The sequence below is a fragment of the Onychostoma macrolepis genome, chromosome 02, assembly GCF_012432095.1.
Source record: "Onychostoma macrolepis isolate SWU-2019 chromosome 02, ASM1243209v1, whole genome shotgun sequence".
NCBI lineage: Eukaryota > Metazoa > Chordata > Actinopteri > Cypriniformes > Cyprinidae > Onychostoma > Onychostoma macrolepis.
The window spans coordinates 30133849-30153902 of NC_081156.1; the positions used below are offsets into that span (position 1 = coordinate 30133849).

A 20054-nucleotide genomic window follows, 5' to 3' on the forward strand; every position below is an offset into this window, starting at 1 on the left:
TGGTCCTAAACTGGTCCTGAGCAGGAGCTGGTTGCTGAGGACCAGCACATGACCAGCTAAGAACCAGCTTAAACCAGCTCAAGCCAACAGCCATGCTTCAAAACATACCTAACCAGCATATTCTGTTTTTTTTTTCAACAGTGTTACATATTACCATGCTGCTTACGCAGCAACTTCTTTATATATTCCTATATATCCGTTTAGGTTTGTTTATAATTGTGGGTTGTCTCTACATTTTCACTTTTGCATATGCCATAGTTTTAATATTTCATGGCTATTTAATAATCCTTAACCTTATGGTTGTGTAGTGCAAGTTAACTGTAAGAAAACACATAATAGTTGAAAACAGTGACATTGACATGGTAAAACTTTAACTATGACAAATCTAAATTCTCTTTCTCATTAGAATTAACATAGAAGGATAAGAGAGAAGGTTATTTTAATGTACTGTAATATTTAAAATGGTGCAAATTTGTTTTCAGATTCCCACCAATTCACCCTGGATCCGAACACTGCACATAAATATCTCCGTTTGTCTGAAGGCAACAGAGTGGCTACATTTATTGGGGCTGACCAGCAGTATCCTGTTCATCCAGACCGATTTCATGGTTTTTCTCAAGTGTTGTGTAGAGAGAGTATGTGTGGGCGCTGTTACTGGGAGGTGGAGTGGAGTGGGATGGCTGGTGTGGGAATATCGGTGTCCTATAAGAGCATCAGCAGGAAGGGGGGTGGTTTTGAGTGTGTATTTGGATTTAATAATCAGTCCTGGAGATTGTCCTGCTCTGACTCCAGGTACTCATTCAGACACAATCAGAAAGCAATTAAACTCCCTATATTCTGCAGTTCCTCTAGAATAGGAGTGTATGTGGATCACAGAGCAGGGATTCTGTCCTTCTACAGCGTCTGTGACACAATGACCCTCATGCACAGAATCCAGACCACATTCACTCAACCGCTCTACCCAGGATTTGGGATCAATTTTGGATCAACACTGAAACTGTCGTCTGCAGAGATTCTGTGAATAATAGTGTCATATTTCAGGTTTAAGCATGAGTATATGTGGTTAGCAGGTCCCTCCATCCTTCCAGTGACAATACCGAATACAACTTACCAAACTAGAAAGTGGATTCATTAAATACCTCACTACAACACAGACTGTACAGGAAACTCTGTCTGTGTCCAAAGCCGATACAAGGGAAGCCGTTTTTTTTTTTTTTTTTTTGGTGTAATTGTAATTAAGATCTGTTCTGTAACACTATGCAATGAATGATGATTAGAGATGAAAATGCTTTGCTAACAATGACAACTAAGAAATACTGTAAGTCATACTGCAGTTATACAAAGCAAAATAACACTAAAGCATTTTTAATGATTTGTCTATATTTAATTTATTTTAATTTAAATTATCTGAAAATATTATGTAATGTATGTGCACTGTGTAATAGTATTAGTAGTATTTTGAGTTTAGACATAACATTTGTATGGCAATGATCTGCAGTTCAGACAATTTAGATAGGACTGAAGTTTATAAATTATACAAAAAAAAAAGGTCATACTTTCATATCGTTGCAATAATTGGGGTTTTCAATAAAGGTTGTTTTAGGCCAACATGAACTTTAAATCTAAAACGTAAATCTAAATTAAATACAAACACTTCTGAGAAGGCAATGCAGATAATGTAAATGAGACGTGTTTTGTCTTAGGTGACTCAAAACTAACCGGCTAGTTTTAACGTGCCGTTTTAAACAGTTTGACTTTAAAAACCATTTTTGGCAACACTGAGCACTGACATAACACAGGCATTTACGTGTGTGTTATCGCCCTCTACTGGATGATTTTGTCTGCATTTAGCCAAAGACTAAATACCCTTAAAGAGTTAAAGTCTTAAAGAGACTGATTTAGCCTACTCAAACGAGGCTAGTTTCAGTTTCATTTGTACGCAAAACCAGGGAACTTTTCGGTTTAGGGAAAAACACTGAGCAAAGAAGCTATCACTGGATTTCTAATTTTTCAGGTGAGTCACATCTTCAAAACACACCATGTATAGGCCTAAACCCAGGGATGTACTGGCCGTCGGGAGTACCGGGACATTCCCCACAAAAAGCAAATACTACAAAAGTGTGAAGCGGCTAGAAGGGATACGTATGGCGCTACTGGGCATGCGCACATCAATACAGCGTAATTTTTTGTCACACTGTACAACAACAATAATGATTCCCCCTTTATTGTAAGGGGTAGGTTCTAGCTACAACCCGTAAAAGCAGAGTGGGATCAGTCACCGTCACAGTCATTACGCCGAAAATTTTGTTGCGCGTCTACATGGCGTTGCGTGGTAGTGATAGCCGTGAAGCTTTTTTTTTTTTTTTTTTTTAAAAAGAGTGTTTAGATCACGTATCAAACTGAAGCCCAGTCTGGATAATAATAAGCTGATTAAAAACACATTATACAGGCACTTCTTATTTAATGGTAAAGTCATGGCAAATGCTATTTACATTGCTATATAGACATATTTAAAAAAATTCATAAAAGTATAAAATCAAATTGTTTTCTGCAAACTCCACCAGATTCTTGTTCTGCATCTCCTCAAGTATCACTGTGATGATTTTCATGTTGTTTTACTGTATAATTTTTTTAATTGCATACCAAAGTCATGACAAATGCTATTTGTATTGCTATATAGACATATTTTAAAAATTCATAAAAATATAAAATCAAACTGTTTTCTGCAAACTCCACCAGATTATTGTTCTGCATCTCCTCAAGTACCACTGTGATGATTTTCATGTTGTTTTACTGTATCATTTTTTAATAATTGCATACCAAAATCATGACAAATGCTATTTATTACCTCACTATATCACATATTAAAAAAATTCATAAAAGTATAAAATCAAATTGTTTTCTGCAAACTCCACCAGATTCTTGTTCTGCATCTCCCCAAGTATAACTGTGATGATTTTCATGTTGTTTTACTGTATAATTTTTTAATAATTGCATACCAAAGTCAAGAAAAATGCTATTTATTACCTCACTGTATCACATATTTTAAAAATTCATAAAAGTATAAAATCAAATTGTTTTCTACAAACTCCACCAGATTCTTGTTCTGCATCTCCTCAAGTATCACTGTAATGATTTTCATGTTGTTTTACTGTATCATTTTTCTTTAATTCCATACCAAAATCATGACAAATTTGCAAATGTGTGGAAGCTTCACGGCTATCACTACCACGCAACGCCATGTAGACGCGCAACAACATTTTCGTAGATGGCTTCTCCGAAGCGCAGATGGCGTGACTGCAGTCCGCACAGCGCTGAAGAACGCACGCTTCGCCTCCGACACAATGTAAAGTGATAAACAGCGCAAGTCCCTTGATCCATTCAGATGTGACACAAAACTGTGTTATTCAGTCGTGTGATATGAGAACATTAATGGTTCTGTAGTGATGCTGGCTGAAAACTGCCACGGCAATGTCAACTGCATGACGAGGTAAATTGGAAAACGCCAATACATAGCTAATTACTTCTCAATTATAGTAATTTAACTTGCAGTTATTAACACTATACAAATAGCCTATTGTGTTTTGGCTGAATGTATTTATTATAAATGTTAGCCTACTGTTATTACTTATTTTAAATACTGGGGAAATGGGAAATTTGTTTTTTAATTACAAAGTCCATAGTTTGTTATTTATTTATTTTAAAAACCATATGGCAATGAGGACCATGGTTTTACTTGTTGTGACCACCACCTTAATACTAGTCAGTTAAACTTACTAACTCTAGCACAAAAAAAAAACTTGCACCTTTTAGACTTGCACTCTATTCATTTACTAACTGCTAAAAAAAAAAAAAAACACTAGCTTCTCTAATCTTTTTGTATTCTATCTATTTGTTTCCTTTTTATTTATTATACAATTATCAAAAGCAAAAAAAGGCCTCTAACACTAGCTTGCTCTATTCTTTTTCTATTCTGTCTGTTTTCTTTTTATTTATTATATAATAAAAAAAACACCTTGCTATGTGTACTTGCTTAAGCTAACTGAGACTTGTTATAGCACTTGCATATCATTGCTCTTTTGTTGATTTTGATCGCTTCCATTTTTCTCATTTGTAAGTTGCTTTGGATAAAAGAGTCTGCTAAATGACTAAATGTAAATTTAATGTAAATGTAAACTCTGGATTCTATGAACTGTATTAAATTTCATTAGGGCAAAGGATAATTTAAGAGAATAGCTTTAATAGCTTCTTTCCCTTTAAATGTTTAGTTCTAATTCATTTTAATTGAAGTAAAATGTTAATTCAATTAGAGCCTGATTAAAGATAAATAGTGTCTTATATAAATTAGGTGTTAAGTATTTACAAATGTTAAAGTTCTTAACGGGATAGTTCACCCAAAAATTAAAATTGTCATCATTTACTCCCCATCATGTCATTCCAAATTTCAAGAAATTTCTGTACAGTATACAAACAGTAGCCTAGTATACAGTAGAAATTAAGGGTAACCAAAGTTGTTTGATAACATTCTACAAATGATCTTCTTTTGTGTTCCACAGAAGAAAGTCAGTCATGCAGGTTTGGAACGACATGAGTGTGAGGAAATGATGACAGAAATGAAATTAATAGCAGTAAATTTTCTGCATTCTAGCTCAAAATCATTGCTTTACTGTCAAGTTTCTTTCTGTGTGACAAAATGCATTATTAAGTTCATTATTAAGAATTCAGTAATATCTATCATTATTTGTTTCTGTCCTGTTTTATTTATCCATTTATTTACTCCAATTTAAAGCCCTATAACCCAGCAAAACATTCTCGAGGAACTCATGCGCCGGATTTGTCCAGGGCCGAGTTTTAACCCCAGTCCAGCCCTGAGCTGTATCTCTCTCTCTGTTTTTGTGTACATGCAGCGGAATGGCAGAAGCCAGTATTTCAGTGGCTTAGGATCAGTTCAGCTGTTCAATCTGTCTGGATCTATTGAAAGATCCAGTGACCATCCCCTGTGGACACAGTTACTGTATGAACTGTATTACAGACTGCTGGAATCAAGATGATCAGAGGAGAGTTTACAGCTGCCCTCAGTGCAGACAGACCTTCACTCCAAGACCTGCTTTAAACAAGAATGTGATGCTGGCTGAAATGGTGGAGAAACTGAAGACAACACAAGTCCAAACAGTATTTCCTGCGTCCAGTTACGCTGGACCTGGAGATGTGGAATGTGACGTCTGCACGGGGAGAAAATACAAAGCCATCAGGTCTTGTCTGATGTGTCTAAACTCTTACTGTCAGTGTCACCTTGAACAACATGACACATTCTTTAAAGATAAGAGACACAATTTGATCAATGCCTCTGGACGACTCAAGGAGATGATCTGCTCTCAACATGACCGACTGCTAGAGGTTTACTGTTTTACTGACCAAAAGTGTATTTGTTTTTGTGCACGATGGATGAACATAAAAATCATCACACTGTTTCGGCTGAAGCAGAGAGGACTGAGAAACAGGTATAGGAAAAGCTAATATTAGTAGTAAAATGTAGGTTTATGATGCTGGAGCTACATGTTATCTGTTACCGTTACAGAAACAATTATGTGACATACAAAGAAAGTTTAAGCAGAGATTCCAGGAGAAAGAGAACGAGCTTCAGAAGCTGAAAGAGGCTGTGGATACTCATAAGGTGAGTTATCAATAAAGCAGGAAAAATAAATGCTTGATGTTAGAAGAGCAGTCCCACTGTGGCTAACAGACTAAACTGAATGATTGTTAAGTTAAGTTAGTGACGTATTGTCAAGTATGGTGACCCATACTCGAAATTAGTGCTCTGCATTTAACCCATCCAAGTGCACACACACAGCAGTGAGTAGTGAACAAATGCACACGCACACACAGTGAACACACACCCGGAGCAGTGGGCAGCTATTGCTCCAGCGCCCGAGGAGCAATTAGGGGTTCGGTGCCTTGTTTAAGGGCCTTAGTCATGGTATCGAAGGTGGAGAGAGTGCTGTTCATTCACAATCCCCATCTTCAGTTCCTACCGGCACAAGAATCGATCCGGCTACAAGAATCCCTTCAGGTTACAAGCCCGACTCCCACCAGGCCACGACTACCCCTATTGTCTGTGTGTTGCAACAGCGCTCCGCACAGGCGGCAGTGGAGGACTGTGAGAGGATCTTTACTGAACTGATCCGCTCCATTAAGAGAAGCCGCTTTGAGGTGATACAGATGATCAGAGATCGAGAAAAAGCTGAAGTGAGACGAGCTGAAGGACTCTTACAGCAACTGGAGCAGGAGATTGATGATCTGAGGAGGAGAGATGCTGAGCTGGAGCAGTTTTTACACACAGACGATCACATCCATTTCCTACAGGTAACAGATTTGAAAAAAGGAACTTTAGGATGTTATTAATATTACAAGGAGATTTTTGCTGGTCTACAGGATATTACATCATCTTGAATCAGTTTGTGCTAAGTTTTGTTTTTGAGTCTGAAAATATTTAGAAATTCTAAATGTGCTTGACCACTTTATTGATTTTGATCTATCCATTTATGTGTTTTTGTAGAATTTCCAGTCTCTCTCTGTTCTTCCTGCATCTACAGAAAACATCGATATCAGTTCTTTCTTTTCTTATGGTGATGTGCGAAAATCAATCTCTATGCTTGAGGATCTCTGCAAGGAAGCAATAGAGAGTATATTTGGTAAAGGTAAAGTACTGAAGATTAAAAAATCATGTCAGGTATCAGGGTCATTCCATCTCAAATGGTCAAAAATGGTAAAGTTGGTTAATCTTCCTTGTTTTTTTGAGTGATTACCTTTATGTGACTGGATTGCAAAAGTCTACCCAGTCTATTTTTTTTTTTTAACCCCAGTGACTGTCTTTGTGTTTTGGCCCACAATGAATTTATATAAATGGAGGTTTTGCAATATCGATAACATAGAGGTAGTCAAAATTAAAAATGGTCAAGCAACCATTGGACCACTTGAGATGAATTAACTCATCATATATTATACTTATTAGAAGAAACTGAGAAAATACACTGCCGCTCAAAAGTTTGGGATCAGTAAGATTTTTTATGTTTTTTAAAGAAATTTCTTCTGCTCATCAAGGCTGTATCTATTTGATCAAAAATACTGGAAAAAACGGTTATTTTGTGAAATATTATTGCAATTTAAAACAACAGTTTTATATTTTAATATACTTTAAAATAGAATTTATTTCTGTGATCAAAGCTGAATTTTCAGCATCATTACTCCAGTCTTCAGTGTCGCATGATCCTTCAGAAATCATTCTAATATGCTGATTTATAATCAATGTTGGTAACCGTTGTGCTGCTTCATATTTTTTTTGGGGGGGGGACCTGTGATATTTGTTTAGGATGCTCTGATAAATAAAAAGTTAAAAAGAACAGCATTTATTTAAAAAATAAATTTTGTGTTACAATATACAATGCTGTTCAAAAGTTTGGGGTCATTACATTTTTTCTTTCTTTTTTTTTTAAGAAATTAATACTTTTATTCAGGAGGATGTGTTAAATGAATAAAAAGTCACGGACTTATATTGTTAGAAAAGATTTATATTTTGAACAAATGCTGCTCTTTTTAACTCTGTATTCATCAAAGAATCAAAGAAAAAATTATCACATGTTCCAAAAAACAATATGAAGCAGCACAACAGTTTCAACACTCATGATAAATCAGCATATTAGAATGATTTCTGAAGGATCATGTGACACTGAAGACTGGCGTAATGATGCTGAAAATTCAGCGCTGCGTCACAGAAATAAATTATATTTTAAAGTATATTAATATAGGAAATCAATATTAGAAATTGCAATAAGATTTCACAATATTACTGTTTTTTCTGTATTTTTGATCGAATAAAGCCTTGATGAGTAGAAGAGACTCCCTTAAAAAAACATTAAAAATCTTACTGATCCCAAACTTTTCAGCGGCAGTATATATATATATATATATATATATATATAAACAACAACAACAACAAAAAATAAACAAATAAATAAAACTGGAATTTGTGTAGATTTTTAACATTGTGTATGTCTCTTGGTTTTATTAGTGACATACATCGAGATTGTTCCCACCCCTGAATTTAGGACCAGAGCCGAGTTCTTGCAATGTAAGACTCGCAATTCACTTTCTTGTTACAATTAACATCCAGAGCGATTTTTATTATAATATTTATTTTTTAAGTTTCCTGGTGTAAATCAGTTTTTTCCCCCCCAGATTCCCGCCAGCTCACCCTGGATCCGAACACTGCACATAAATACCTCCGTCTTTCTGAAGGCAACAGAGTGGCTACATTTATTGGGGCTGATCAGCGGTATCCTGTTCATGCGGACCGATTTCATGATTTTTTTCAGGTGTTGTGTAGAGAGAGTGTGTGTGGACGCTGTTACTGGGAGGTGGAGTGGATTGGGATGTCTGGGGTATATATATCAGTGTCATATAAGAGCATCAGAAGGAAGGGAAGTGGTTTTGAGTGTGGATTTGGGTTAAATGATCAGTCATGGAGATTGTTATGCTCTAAATCCTGTTACTCATTCTGTCACAATAGCATAAAGACTGAATTCCCTGTAGTCTCCAGCTCCTGTAGAATAGGAGTGTATGTGGATCACAGAGCAGGAATTCTGTCCTTCTACAGCGTCTCTGACACAATGACCCTCATCCACAGAGTCCAGACCACATTCACTCAACCGCTCTGTCCTGGGTTCAGGATATATTTGGGATCAACGGTGAAACTGTCATCTCCATAGATTTTATGAATAATTGCAGGGCTTAAAGTTCTCCGGCACTTGTTGATATCCCTTTCGAGTCCATGAGTTCGCCTACCAATGGTATGAGAGGAACACAGCTTTCACTCTCAACCAAAATAACATTACTGGCCATTCAGAATGTTGTTTTGCTCTTATAAACACGAGATGCACATAATAGTATCTGCGCCTCGCAACTTTTTCAACGTGTCGCACTTCTCCATTCATCAGGGCTGCAACTCTGGTTTTCACTTAGGTCTATTTGTGTTACTAAAAAATATCAGATTACTCAATTGTCAAAATAATAGATTTCTTGATTTCCTGAATAATCATTAGTTACAGCCCTAGATTAGTTAAAATATTTCAAAGTACAACTGCATTGTTTAACTTTTTGTAATTAAAAGACAAATATTTTGTCATTGAAAATTTCTTATTTTTATTCGTATTAAAATATTGTCTCGTTCTAGTGAACCAAGTATATGTATTTTGTCTCATCTCATGAGCTAAGTGTATTGCAACACCCCTAGTGTCGATAAGTGGTGATATAGCTCATCATTTTGCAGGTGTATGATATAGCTTTCATTCTTCAGGTCAACCGTATATTCATGAAAAAAAAATCAGTTTGAATAAGGAAAGCAATAACTGTGCCATAGTATCCTTTCAAATGTTAAAGTTGCCACAGTCATTGCATGCTTTGCAGGTGCTGAGCCCCCCACTTCACCCCAGAAAAAAGTCCAGGCTCAAGATTTTGTTTTGCTTTAACCCCTGTAATTGTGTCATATTACAAGTTTAAGAATTGTGTGGGATGCTCGGTCCAGTAGTTATATTGTTGTAATGCAAGTTGTAAACACACTTGTAAACAAACTAAAAAAAAAAAAAAAAAAAAGGTTTATTTTTTACATAGCCTATTTTTTCATACAACAGTGGTTAAATGTATCACAGTTTACATTTTAGTAGTTTCGTTGTAGCATGTTACATTCTTTCACTAAAATACTGATAGACAGTGTGTGTGAGCGCCATCTACTGGCCCGTTTTGGCTGTGCATTTTCACAAGCTAGTAAACAACTTAACATTTTTAAAACCCAGAAGCAGAAAATGCTTCGGAATTAAATAAACAAAAACTTCATGACTTGTTTTAAATAAATTTGTGCACGTGCAGATGGAAGTGAATATTTAAGGAATTCAGGGCCAGTACAGCTGTCTGTGGGTCTGCTGAATCTAGTAGGCCCTACTGTATTCAGTAGGCTACCTACGTATTAGTTGTTATGCACAGAGCAGGAATTCTGTCCTTCTACAACATCTCTGACACAAAAACTCTCATCCACAGAGTCCATATCATTGAACATAGGCCTATCACTGGCCTACAGTGCAGCGGTCCAGTCCATGGAAGATTTAATTGTTTTTGTATTCTGTCTAATGTATTTTCAAGTTTATGTAAACATGCACTGAAGTCTTTGAATGCTGCATCACATCTTGCTGGATTTGAATCATGAGTTTTAAGTGTTTAAATCAAGACAACAACACAAGAATCATTCAGTTTCAGCTCTGAGATTTTAGCATTTCATTGAATATTATATTTAATTTATTTTGAACTCTTTGGTAATTTATTTTTCTCATTACTTATATGTATTAGATTTCTATTTACTCATAAATATGGCTTATAGCAGGTGTTGACAGCGAATAACAACCATTACTAATGAAGGGTGGGGTCGGAGGTAAATTATGTTTTATTAACAAGGTTAATAATCAACCAATTTGGCACAGGTGCAACTCGTTTAGCTAACCATCCTAACTAGCACTATATGCAGCCTACCTACCTCTGTCCTACGACAGTTTTCCGGCATCCCTCCTCCACCCCAACTCCTCACTTCTAATCTATTTTTATCCCATATTAGGGATAGGGGGAGTTCTCTGGGCCCTCCCCCAGGACAGCACGCCAAAATATGCTTAATATTTGCTATCAGATTAAATGTAAGGTTGAACTCGTGACATTTCAGTGGCTGAGGATCAGTTCATCTGTCTGGATCTACTGAAGGATCCAGTGTCTATCCCCTAGACACAGTATGAACTGCATTACAGACTGCTGGGATGGCCAGAGGAGAGTTTAGCTGCTCTCAGTGCTCTTGGAGCAACTGGAGCAGGAGATTGATGATCTGAGGAGGAGAGACGCTGAGCTGAAGCAGCTTTTACAAACAGATGATCACATCCATTTCCTACAGGTAACAGACCTGAACAATCTGAGCAATCCACATTTGATTTGAGCCACCAAAACAACTTATATTTAGTAGTATAATTGGCATCCTGTCAAATGTCTTTATTAATGCGTCTTTGTTTATGTCTTTATGTAGAGTTTCCAGTCCCTCTTTGTCCCTCCTGAATCTACAGACAGCGTCAGAGTTGGTTCTCTCTCTTTTGATGTGGGAACATCTCTCTGATAAGAGGGAAACTGGAAGATTTTTTTTTCTTAGAGGAGGTAGACAAGATATATGACAAAGGTGAAATACTGGAAGTTCATTTATTTTCTCAAATGAATCATATCTTGTAACTGGTAGAAAATCAAAACTAATTAGATACACGTGTCCCTACCAATATCTAGCGACTACCAATTTTGATCAAACAATTAAGTATGTTTTTGTAATGTCAGACGCATCTGAAAGGTCATACCATTGACATATACCTAAGAAGTTAAAGTAAATACGTTAGAAAACTGTGCGCTTTCAAGGACGCGCATTTAATACATGGGAGGAACGTAGTTGCACACCGGACGAGAAACACAGCGCCGCATTTAGAACAACTCAAAGGTGTTGCACCCAATTCAAGACAGCGGTAAATATAAGTTCACTTCAGGAATTAACAAAGGTGTATCGATGAGTTTGAAGTACGGTGTTTGACAAAGCAGAGCAGATGGAAAGAGAAAGCGCGACCTATGGCTATTATTAGATAAAGACAGAAAGACAAACGTTGTGCGGAAAGATGCACAACGCAGCACCTGAAAATAGTCCCCAAAAGGCACGGTGTACTGCTGCACCCATGGTACGACAGCAAAATTCCTTGATTATTACGCCGGAATGAGAGTATAGTTCCTAGCCATATCGGCCTAGAAAATAGCAACTTTTCATTTTCCGTCAGTCTTAGTACACGATGTAACTACAGAAGAGTCAAGTTTTAAATAGGAAAAATATCGAAACTCTTTGGTCATTTTTGAGCGAGATGCTAACGGTCTAATCAGATTCAATGATCTACGCTAAACCGCCAGATCGGCTGAATGGATTCGAAAACGGTAAAACTCAACTGTTTAACTCTAGGGGAGTTGGAAAATGAGCCTATTTTCAAAAATAGTGTTGTTCCTTTAAAGGCTCACTGTAAGGGACCTTTTCATAAATAAAAGGCTGACACACTGTAATTTTATACAGACAGCATGTTATTTGTTAAATTATAAAACATCTTGCATTTATTAGCCTACACTAAAGTAAATTATTTAAAAAATTTTTTGTTATTATTGTAGGAGTAGGCTATTTATGTACTTTGCTTTATAAAGATATGTCCCTTACCAGACAAGCTGGCCCCCTTACACCTTACATGTTATGATACCTTACAAACTGCACGATGAAAGAAAATCAGTTAAGTCACTCAATAAAATGACTGGTCTCTCTCACTCTCACTTTATTTTTTACATGTCAGGTCCCAGACCAGAAGACCTGAAAGATCTTCCTCAACATCACCCCAGCCAAAACTTCCACCTTTAGACCTGTGAAACAGAACAAGATGAAGTTCACTCTGTTTACTGCTATTTTTTTCTCTATGGGGTGGATGAGTATTGAGGTATCAGGTGAGAATTCTTTAGCCCTTTAGAGAAACATTGTGTGTCATGGTGACTCATCTGAATACAATTACTGATGTTCTTCTCCAGTAGATGATGATCATCCTGGTCGTCCAGTAAACTGCTGTCTTACGGTGTCAAACACCAGAATAGCAATTACAAATATTGTGGACTATCACATACAAGATCCAGGGCTGTGTCCTGTCAGAGCTGTAGTGCAAGTTCCAATTTATCATAATATATTACAATAAGAAGTTTTACACAGATTCTGTAATAAATGGGTAGATAATTAAATGATAAGAGTAGTGTTCCCCATGTATAGGTTCCACACCATCAAAGAAAAAAGTATTTGTTCAGATCCAGATAATAGGTGGGCTAAGAAAGCAATGGCGATGGTGGAAAGTAGAAATCAACTGAAAAAGGAATCTTCCAAAGAACCTTTTGTGAATGATACAAGTACAGCAAACGTGATCCCAACTACACCTGCAATACAAGGAATCACCACTGAGGGTAAGATATAAGACAGCACACACTCTTCATGGATAACCTTCAAACTAGGTTTTTGACATGGCCTATTTTGAGAAAACAATCTTTTTTGCTTTACTTCTATAACCAAAGTCTGCTGCTTAACAGCATAAATAAATAGATGATGGGGAAATAAAATTTATACTAAAGTATTGTTTTTCTCAAACAGGAGATGGACATCCAGTAGGCTGCTGTTATACTATGATAAGCACCATACCAGTTCGTCGCATTCCGTTGCATATCATGAGAGCTTTAAAGCAAGTTCAGAGTTATCACAATATGAAGTTCAAAACAAATTTAGTAATAAATTGGTAGATAATTAAACCATGAAAGCTCAAATTTAAGATATATATTTATTTTCATTTACAGGTCTCACAACAAGAAAGGGCTCCACAAGATCCAAATGGGGATGCACAAGCTAAATAGGCCCACTGTAAAATAAAATGTTACTTTTCTATCTAACAGCTTTTTTATATACATTTATATTATATATAAAATGTTATACTGATATTGATTGCTGAATGACTATTAAATCTGAGAAGTGTGTAAGGTGACTAGTGAAAAATCAACACAGTTTTCATTCTAATTGTGTGTCTCTGTTGTGCCATGTAAAATGAAATTTTTATTCAAGCGTTGTATGATTACTTGTATTTTGTGTATTGTTCATTTGAAATACTGCAACATGTAAACCTGTTCATGTTGTTCTTGTACATATGGGGGCTATCAGATCAGCAACAGAATACATTTTTAAAAACTCCATAGAATGCATGTAAATCTGATGTTATACAATGACATCCAGACAACTTTATACTGATGCAGCTTTAAAGGGATAGTTCACCCAAAAATGAAAATTTGATGTTTATCTGCTTACCCCCAGGGCATCCAAGATGTAGGTGACTTTGTTTCTTCAGTAGAACACAAATGAAGATTTTTAACTCAAACCGTTGCAGTCTGTCAGTCCTATAATGCCAGTCAATGGGCACACAATCTTTGGGAGAAAAAAAAAAACATGCACACACAAATCCAAATTAAACCTTGCAGCTCGTGACGATACGTTGATATCCTAAGACACGAAACGATCGGTTTGTGCGAGAAACTGAACAGTATATATTTTTTTTTACCTCTGATACACAGCAATGTCCAACCATCCTGAGCTCATCCACAACATCCGGCGTGTGATACGTCAACGGCTCTGGAACAGAGTAATACTGTAATACTGTTCAGTTTCTCGCACAAACCGATCGTTTCGTGTCTTAGGACATCAATGTATTGTCATGAGCTGCAAGGTTCTTCGTTTGTGTTCTACTGAAGAAACAAAGTCACCTACATCTTGGATGCCCTGGGGGTAAGCAGATAAACGTCAAATTTTCATTTTTGGGTGAACTATCCCTTTAAGACCTGTGTGAAAACTATTATTTATTGCAGCAGTCAGATCACATCAAACTCTAACCCCTGAACCGAAGACTGTACAAATATAGCTAGCAGAATATATTTGTGGGCAGTTTATTCTAGGACTCTGAATGCTGGATTTTTATTTTTTTATTTACTTACAGGGGCAATGCACATTAATAAACATAACTGTAAATGTGCCAGAATTAGCCCAAAAGGCTATTTTAGATCTGTAGACCCATGACAGAATGTTAAAACGTCACCCTAAAAACAAAGACACACATATACACATCATATTAAGAGAGAGTAAGGAAACAAAAAAAAAACATGCTGAATGCTGAATAGGTTTAGTTTTTTTGTTTTGTTTTTTTGTTTGTTTGTTTTTTTCCAGCTTGCTAAATATAAAGGAAAGTTGTTTCATAAACTAAATATATATATTTATATTATTATCCTAAAGTAATTTATTAAAATATTGACTGTTCAATATTTACTTTCAAAATATTTTTGTATAGAATATAATACACACAATATACTGTATATTGTAATGTATACAATATATAATATTGTTTGTATACAAACAAATGACCTATCAATGTAAAGGTCATTACCTCAAAATGTGTAAACTGAAAACAATGTAAGACACTTTGGATAAAAATGTCTGCCAACTGCATGTTTTGTCACTCAGACCACTGGGGATTTGTTTATCTCTTTTTTTAATGACATTTATCCCATACTGTAGGTGAATAAATCCTGTCTGTGGCTGAAGCCGCCTTCCAATCATTTCTTCCACTGAGCCCCCATGTAACCACAAATAAAACTAGTGGTTAAGTAGCTTAGCTTCTCCTTCAATAATGCTTCTCAATAAAAGTCCAGTCAGTGAAGCCGATTTTAAATGATTGTATTGTCTTACAGAGACTAGCCTAAAGGTGCTGGCACATTTTGTGGGCAATCTGAGGGTTGTCCCCCCTAAAAATATTATTACAAGCGACTCTGTGTATTGAAGATAATATAATGGACATACAGGTGCATCCCAATAAATTAGAATGTCGTGGAAAAGTTCATTTATTTCAGTAATTCAACTTAAATTGTGAAACTCGTGTATTAAATAAATTCAATGCACACAGACTGAAGTAGTTTAAGTCTTTGGTTCTTTTAATTGTGATGATTTTGGCTCACATTTGACAAAAACCCACCAATTCACTATCTCAACAAATTAGAATATGGTGACATGCCAATCAGCTAATCAACTCAAAACACCTGCAAAGGTTTCCTGAGCCTTCAAAATGGTCTTTCAGTTTGGTTCACTAGGCTACACAATCATGGGGAAAACTGCTGCAGTTGTCCAGAAGACAATCATTGACACCATTCACAAGGAGGGTAAGCCACAAACATTCATTGCCAAAGAAGCTGGCAAGAAAGTTGATTAAATGACCATGGTGTTGGTGTGCTTGACTGGCCAGCAAACTCACCAGACCTGAACCCCATAGAGAATCTATGGGATACTGTCAAGAGGAAAATGAGAAACAAGAGACCAAAAAATGCAGATGAGCCTGAAGGCCTCTGTCAAAGAAACCTGAGTTTCCATACCACCTCAGCAGTGCCACAAACTGATCACCTCCATGCCACGCCGAATTGAGGCAGTAATTAAAGCAAAAGGAGCCCCTACCAAGTATTGATTACATATACAGTAAATGAACATACTTTCCAGAAGGCCAACAATTCACTAAAAATGTTTTTTTAATGAAGTATTCTAATTTGTTGAGATAGTGAATTGGTGGGTTTTTGTTAAATGTGAGCCAAAATCATCACAATTAAAAGAACCAAAGACTGAAACTACTTCAGTCTGTGTGCATTGAATTCATGTAATACACAAGTTTCACAATTTGAGTTGAATTACTGAAATAAATGAACTTTTCCACGACATTCTAATTTGAGATACACCTGTATACTTAAAATAATTGTGTAAGTAAAACAAAATAAAGGCAAAAAGTTCAGTTTTAAGTTCAGAAATGTTTTGATTCCCCCCTCCCTTGCCTCACAGTGGTTTGGTCCACTGCCTGCTTCCCTCCTTTACCGATACCAAAGACTATAGAATACCCTTAAAGAGACTTTGCCGATACACACACACACATGAGTCAGGTGGGAGATAAAAGTTATTCAGTAGTTATTTGTAAGTAGGTTGACAAGGCTATTTTATTCTCTTTAAACATCGGGTGAAATGATTCTTTCTCTTTAATACAGATGATGCTGGATCATTAATAAATTAGTCATGACAAAAAAATGATGATATCCCATGTATTTTCTATGAGCGATTATAAGGTTACCAAGCTTAGCTTGTTTAATACCGTAGCCTAACTAACACGGCGATAAGCCTGCGTGTGTGAACTGATATATTAATATTTTAGACCTACCTTTGTATTGGGTTTTGCTCAATATGATGATTGAATATCTAAAGAGACGTACCCCCCCCCCCCCCTCCAAATATTGAAATCACCTTAAATTATCCACCTTAAAAGTGTGATGAAAATTTTATCTTTTTTATTATTTTGATGATTTTTAGTTAATGTTTTATTTGTATATAGGCTATAGAGGCTACTGAGAAATATGAATCATTTTAAACTCTCAAACAAAAATTGGTTTTATTTTGAGCAAAGACAAATACTGACCTTCTAGCTGTTGTTGCAATCGACAGATACTCTGCCACTTTCACAGGTATGAATGTTTGTGAGCGTTATAGAGAGCTCTCTGTAAACATGAAATACACATTTAAAAAATGCTTTGGTAATATTTCACATAGTGTTTTATTGTCAAAATAGTTTTCTGTCAGAGTAAATGATAAATACACACAATCTTGTATAAATGTTAAACATTCTATGTCGTTGTTTATAACATCTTAATATAAATATATAAGAAAATATAAAAACCCGTATGGACACTTTTAAAGGCACATTCATAACCTCATTCACAGGCTTGAGCTGTGATTTATTGACTGGCATTTAGTTTAGTTGAAGAGATCGAGACTGGTCGTCACACTTTCTTTTCTTTTTTTTTAACTCCAGTTATTAGCCTATTCGTCACAGTAGTAGGCTATTTAATACAGCGACAACTTCTTTGTGTGACAACTATCCCCGGTCTATGCAACGCTCATATTTCAGGATCAGGAAAGCAGCAGTTGATCAGTTTGCAAAGTCTTTTAGGAAGTTCCGCTTTCATCACACTCGGGAAAGTGGCATTTGTTTTGGAGCGCACAAAACCGAGCTTGCTGTACCGGACCTCCACGTCAGTCCCGTGCTCGCGTCACTGTAAACCGAACCGCTCGTGCCTTTACTGCCCCAGATGCAGCAGCGGCGCGTGCAAAGGGCTCGCCACGAGTCCAAAGTTTTACCGGACCACGTCCACGCACCCGACGTGATCCCCACCAAAAGGCACATGAAATACTTGAGCATAAAAACGGCGTAATCCGGTTTCGGAGCTTTTCTATCCGACGAACAGTTACACGCATGCGCGATTTCCCACGCTTCGCGATTGTGCTGTTCGTAAACATAACAAGCCACAATCACCATGGCGACGACCGTATGCAGGACTGTAAATACCCCGATGCGAATCATCAACCTCTCGAGTTTGTCCGTTTTCGTTCCTCCTTGTTTAATAACACTCCGTATCCGAAACATAGACACGAACCCCGCGAATAAAAATACCGTTCCTATAAAAAGATAAATCACCAGTGGCGCCAGCACGAATCCCCACAGGTTATCCAGGTTCTGGTTGCCCACGTAGCAGATTCCCGCAACCGAGTCCCCGTCCACCGAACTCAGCGCGAGCGCGGCGATAGATTTGACGCTCGGAATGAGCCACGCGGCCAGGTGAAAATACTGCGAGTATTTTGCGATCGCTTCATTTCCCCACTTCATCCCTGCCGCGAGGAACCACGTAAACGTCAGGATCACCCACCAGATGGCGCTCGCCATCCCAAAAAAATAGATGAGTAGAAATACAAGCGTGCAAAGCGCGGGACCCGTAGTTTCGTAGTGGATATGGTCCATGTCGTTATTCTGGTTGCACGCAACTCTTTCGTGTCCCGCGATGAGTCTGATGATGTACCCCACGGACACGAACATATAACAGGCGGACAGGAAAATAATCGGACGCTCGGGGTATTTAAACCTCTCAATGTCAATAAGGAAAGTGGCAACGGTGGCGAAGGTAGACAAGAAACACAAAACCGACCAAACTCCGATCCAAAATGTGGCAAATGTCCTTTCCTCCTGAGAAAGATAGGGGTTGTGGCATGGCATTGCGCAGTTGGGGATCTGTCCAGTCTTTACCCGGTTATACAGCGGATGACGGTCACTGCTCACGGTCACCATAGGCGCACGACAGTGACACTCCGGTTCACACGAAGAAGATCTGTGACTGCTTGTATTTTTCCGGTTGTATGGCTTCCCCGGTCGGGTGGTTGGTTTTGGAGCAACTGGTGAGGCTGTAGCATCAGTCCTGTTGTAATCCATACATAGAGTGTTTGGATCTCCCTGCACAGGGAGAAGATCGCATCTCATTCGGTCCGGCCACGGGAAACCGTATTGCCTCATGAGAGGCGCGCATCCCGCTTTCGCCCGTTCGCACACGCTCCTGCACGGCGGCAAAGGCTTCTTATAGTCCTCGAGGCAAATGGGCGTGTACAGACTGCAAAGAAAGAAGCGCAGGTCCGGGGAACACTGGATCTCCACGAGGGGCCAGAACTGGTGCACCTCAAGCCCGGCTTCGTCCTGGGTGTCGTGGTTGAATTGGTTGGGCATGTAGGTGTAGTTGTAACCGATCCCTCTGCACAATGGCACTGAAATCTCCTGACAGACTGGCTCGCGAGCACACACGGAGCTCCACAATAGCAGGACACAGAGCGCGAGTGGAAGCCAGTGGGACCCCTGCATAGGCGAGTCCATCCTCGGTCAGTTACGCGCACCCGCTCCCGGCCTTCTAAACAAAGGATGCGCTTGCATGTGAGCAGTGTCGTCTGGTTACTTATAATTATAATACTTAATTAAACTGATCAAATGTATTCAGATTTGCAGTAGAATGACCTACAAGCTGACAACAAGTGCAATTCACTACAACGTCTAGTTTGTTTTGGCTGTCAAATAGTGAAGCGTGTGTCTTTTTATACAAAGGATAAGCCGTGACACGCCCCCGTATCTCGGCACCCAATCATAGAACTCCAGGGGCGGAACTTTACGATAATTTAATCATGTATCCCCGGAGAGTTTTGAGTAAATGTTTGAACTACCAACGGTTTGTATGTCTTAAATTATTTCACCTCTGTTTACATCCCACCCTTTGTCCAAACACTGAATTTGTGGTTGTAAACAAGTTTCATGGCATGTTTAGGTTATTCCCAATCTCTCCAGAACGTGTATCCTCTGCAAAATGTAATTACTGCATAGTTGAACTCACATTTAGTCGACATTAATTAGATTTAAAAGGAGACATCAAAAGCAAGAGCTGTACCAGAGACAAAACTGGCATACTAAACGATGAAATGCACTTTTCGTGCCAGTAAAATA

At 37.7% G+C, this 20054-nt stretch overlaps 3 protein-coding genes and 1 pseudogene across 6 annotated transcripts in view; 2 read left to right on the forward strand and 2 right to left on the reverse strand.

Moving 5' to 3' along the window:
* LOC131529139 (tripartite motif-containing protein 16-like) overlaps positions 1-3104 on the reverse strand; it is a 23625-nt gene extending 20521 nt beyond the window's left edge. The window contains exon 1 of the mRNA XM_058758690.1: positions 2448-3104. Within this exon, the coding sequence (XP_058614673.1) occupies positions 2448-2476 (29 nt within the window). The 5' untranslated portion in view covers positions 2477-3104. The remainder of the gene's footprint in view (positions 1-2447) is intronic.
* LOC131529096 (tripartite motif-containing protein 16-like protein) overlaps positions 1-5027 on the forward strand; it is a 7111-nt gene extending 2084 nt beyond the window's left edge. For 3 of the 4 annotated variants that reach the window (XM_058758619.1, XM_058758630.1, XM_058758634.1), the window contains exon 7: positions 483-2211. In XM_058758619.1, the coding sequence (XP_058614602.1) occupies positions 483-1021 (539 nt within the window). In that variant the 3' untranslated portion in view covers positions 1022-2211. Of the gene's footprint in view, positions 1-482; positions 2212-4907 lie in introns of those variants that run through there. The other variant, XR_009268002.1, reaches the window with a different exon arrangement.
* On the forward strand, positions 4251-12890 carry LOC131529132 (E3 ubiquitin-protein ligase TRIM16-like; annotated as a pseudogene).
* Positions 12891-17185: 4295 nt separating this feature from the next.
* fzd8b (frizzled class receptor 8b) lies at positions 17186-19810 on the reverse strand. Its single transcript, XM_058758608.1, has one exon. The coding sequence runs from the start codon at positions 19434-19436 to the stop codon at positions 17709-17711; it is 1728 nt and encodes a 575-aa protein (XP_058614591.1). The 5' UTR covers positions 19437-19810; the 3' UTR covers positions 17186-17708.
* Between the last annotated feature and the right edge of the window lie 244 nt (positions 19811-20054).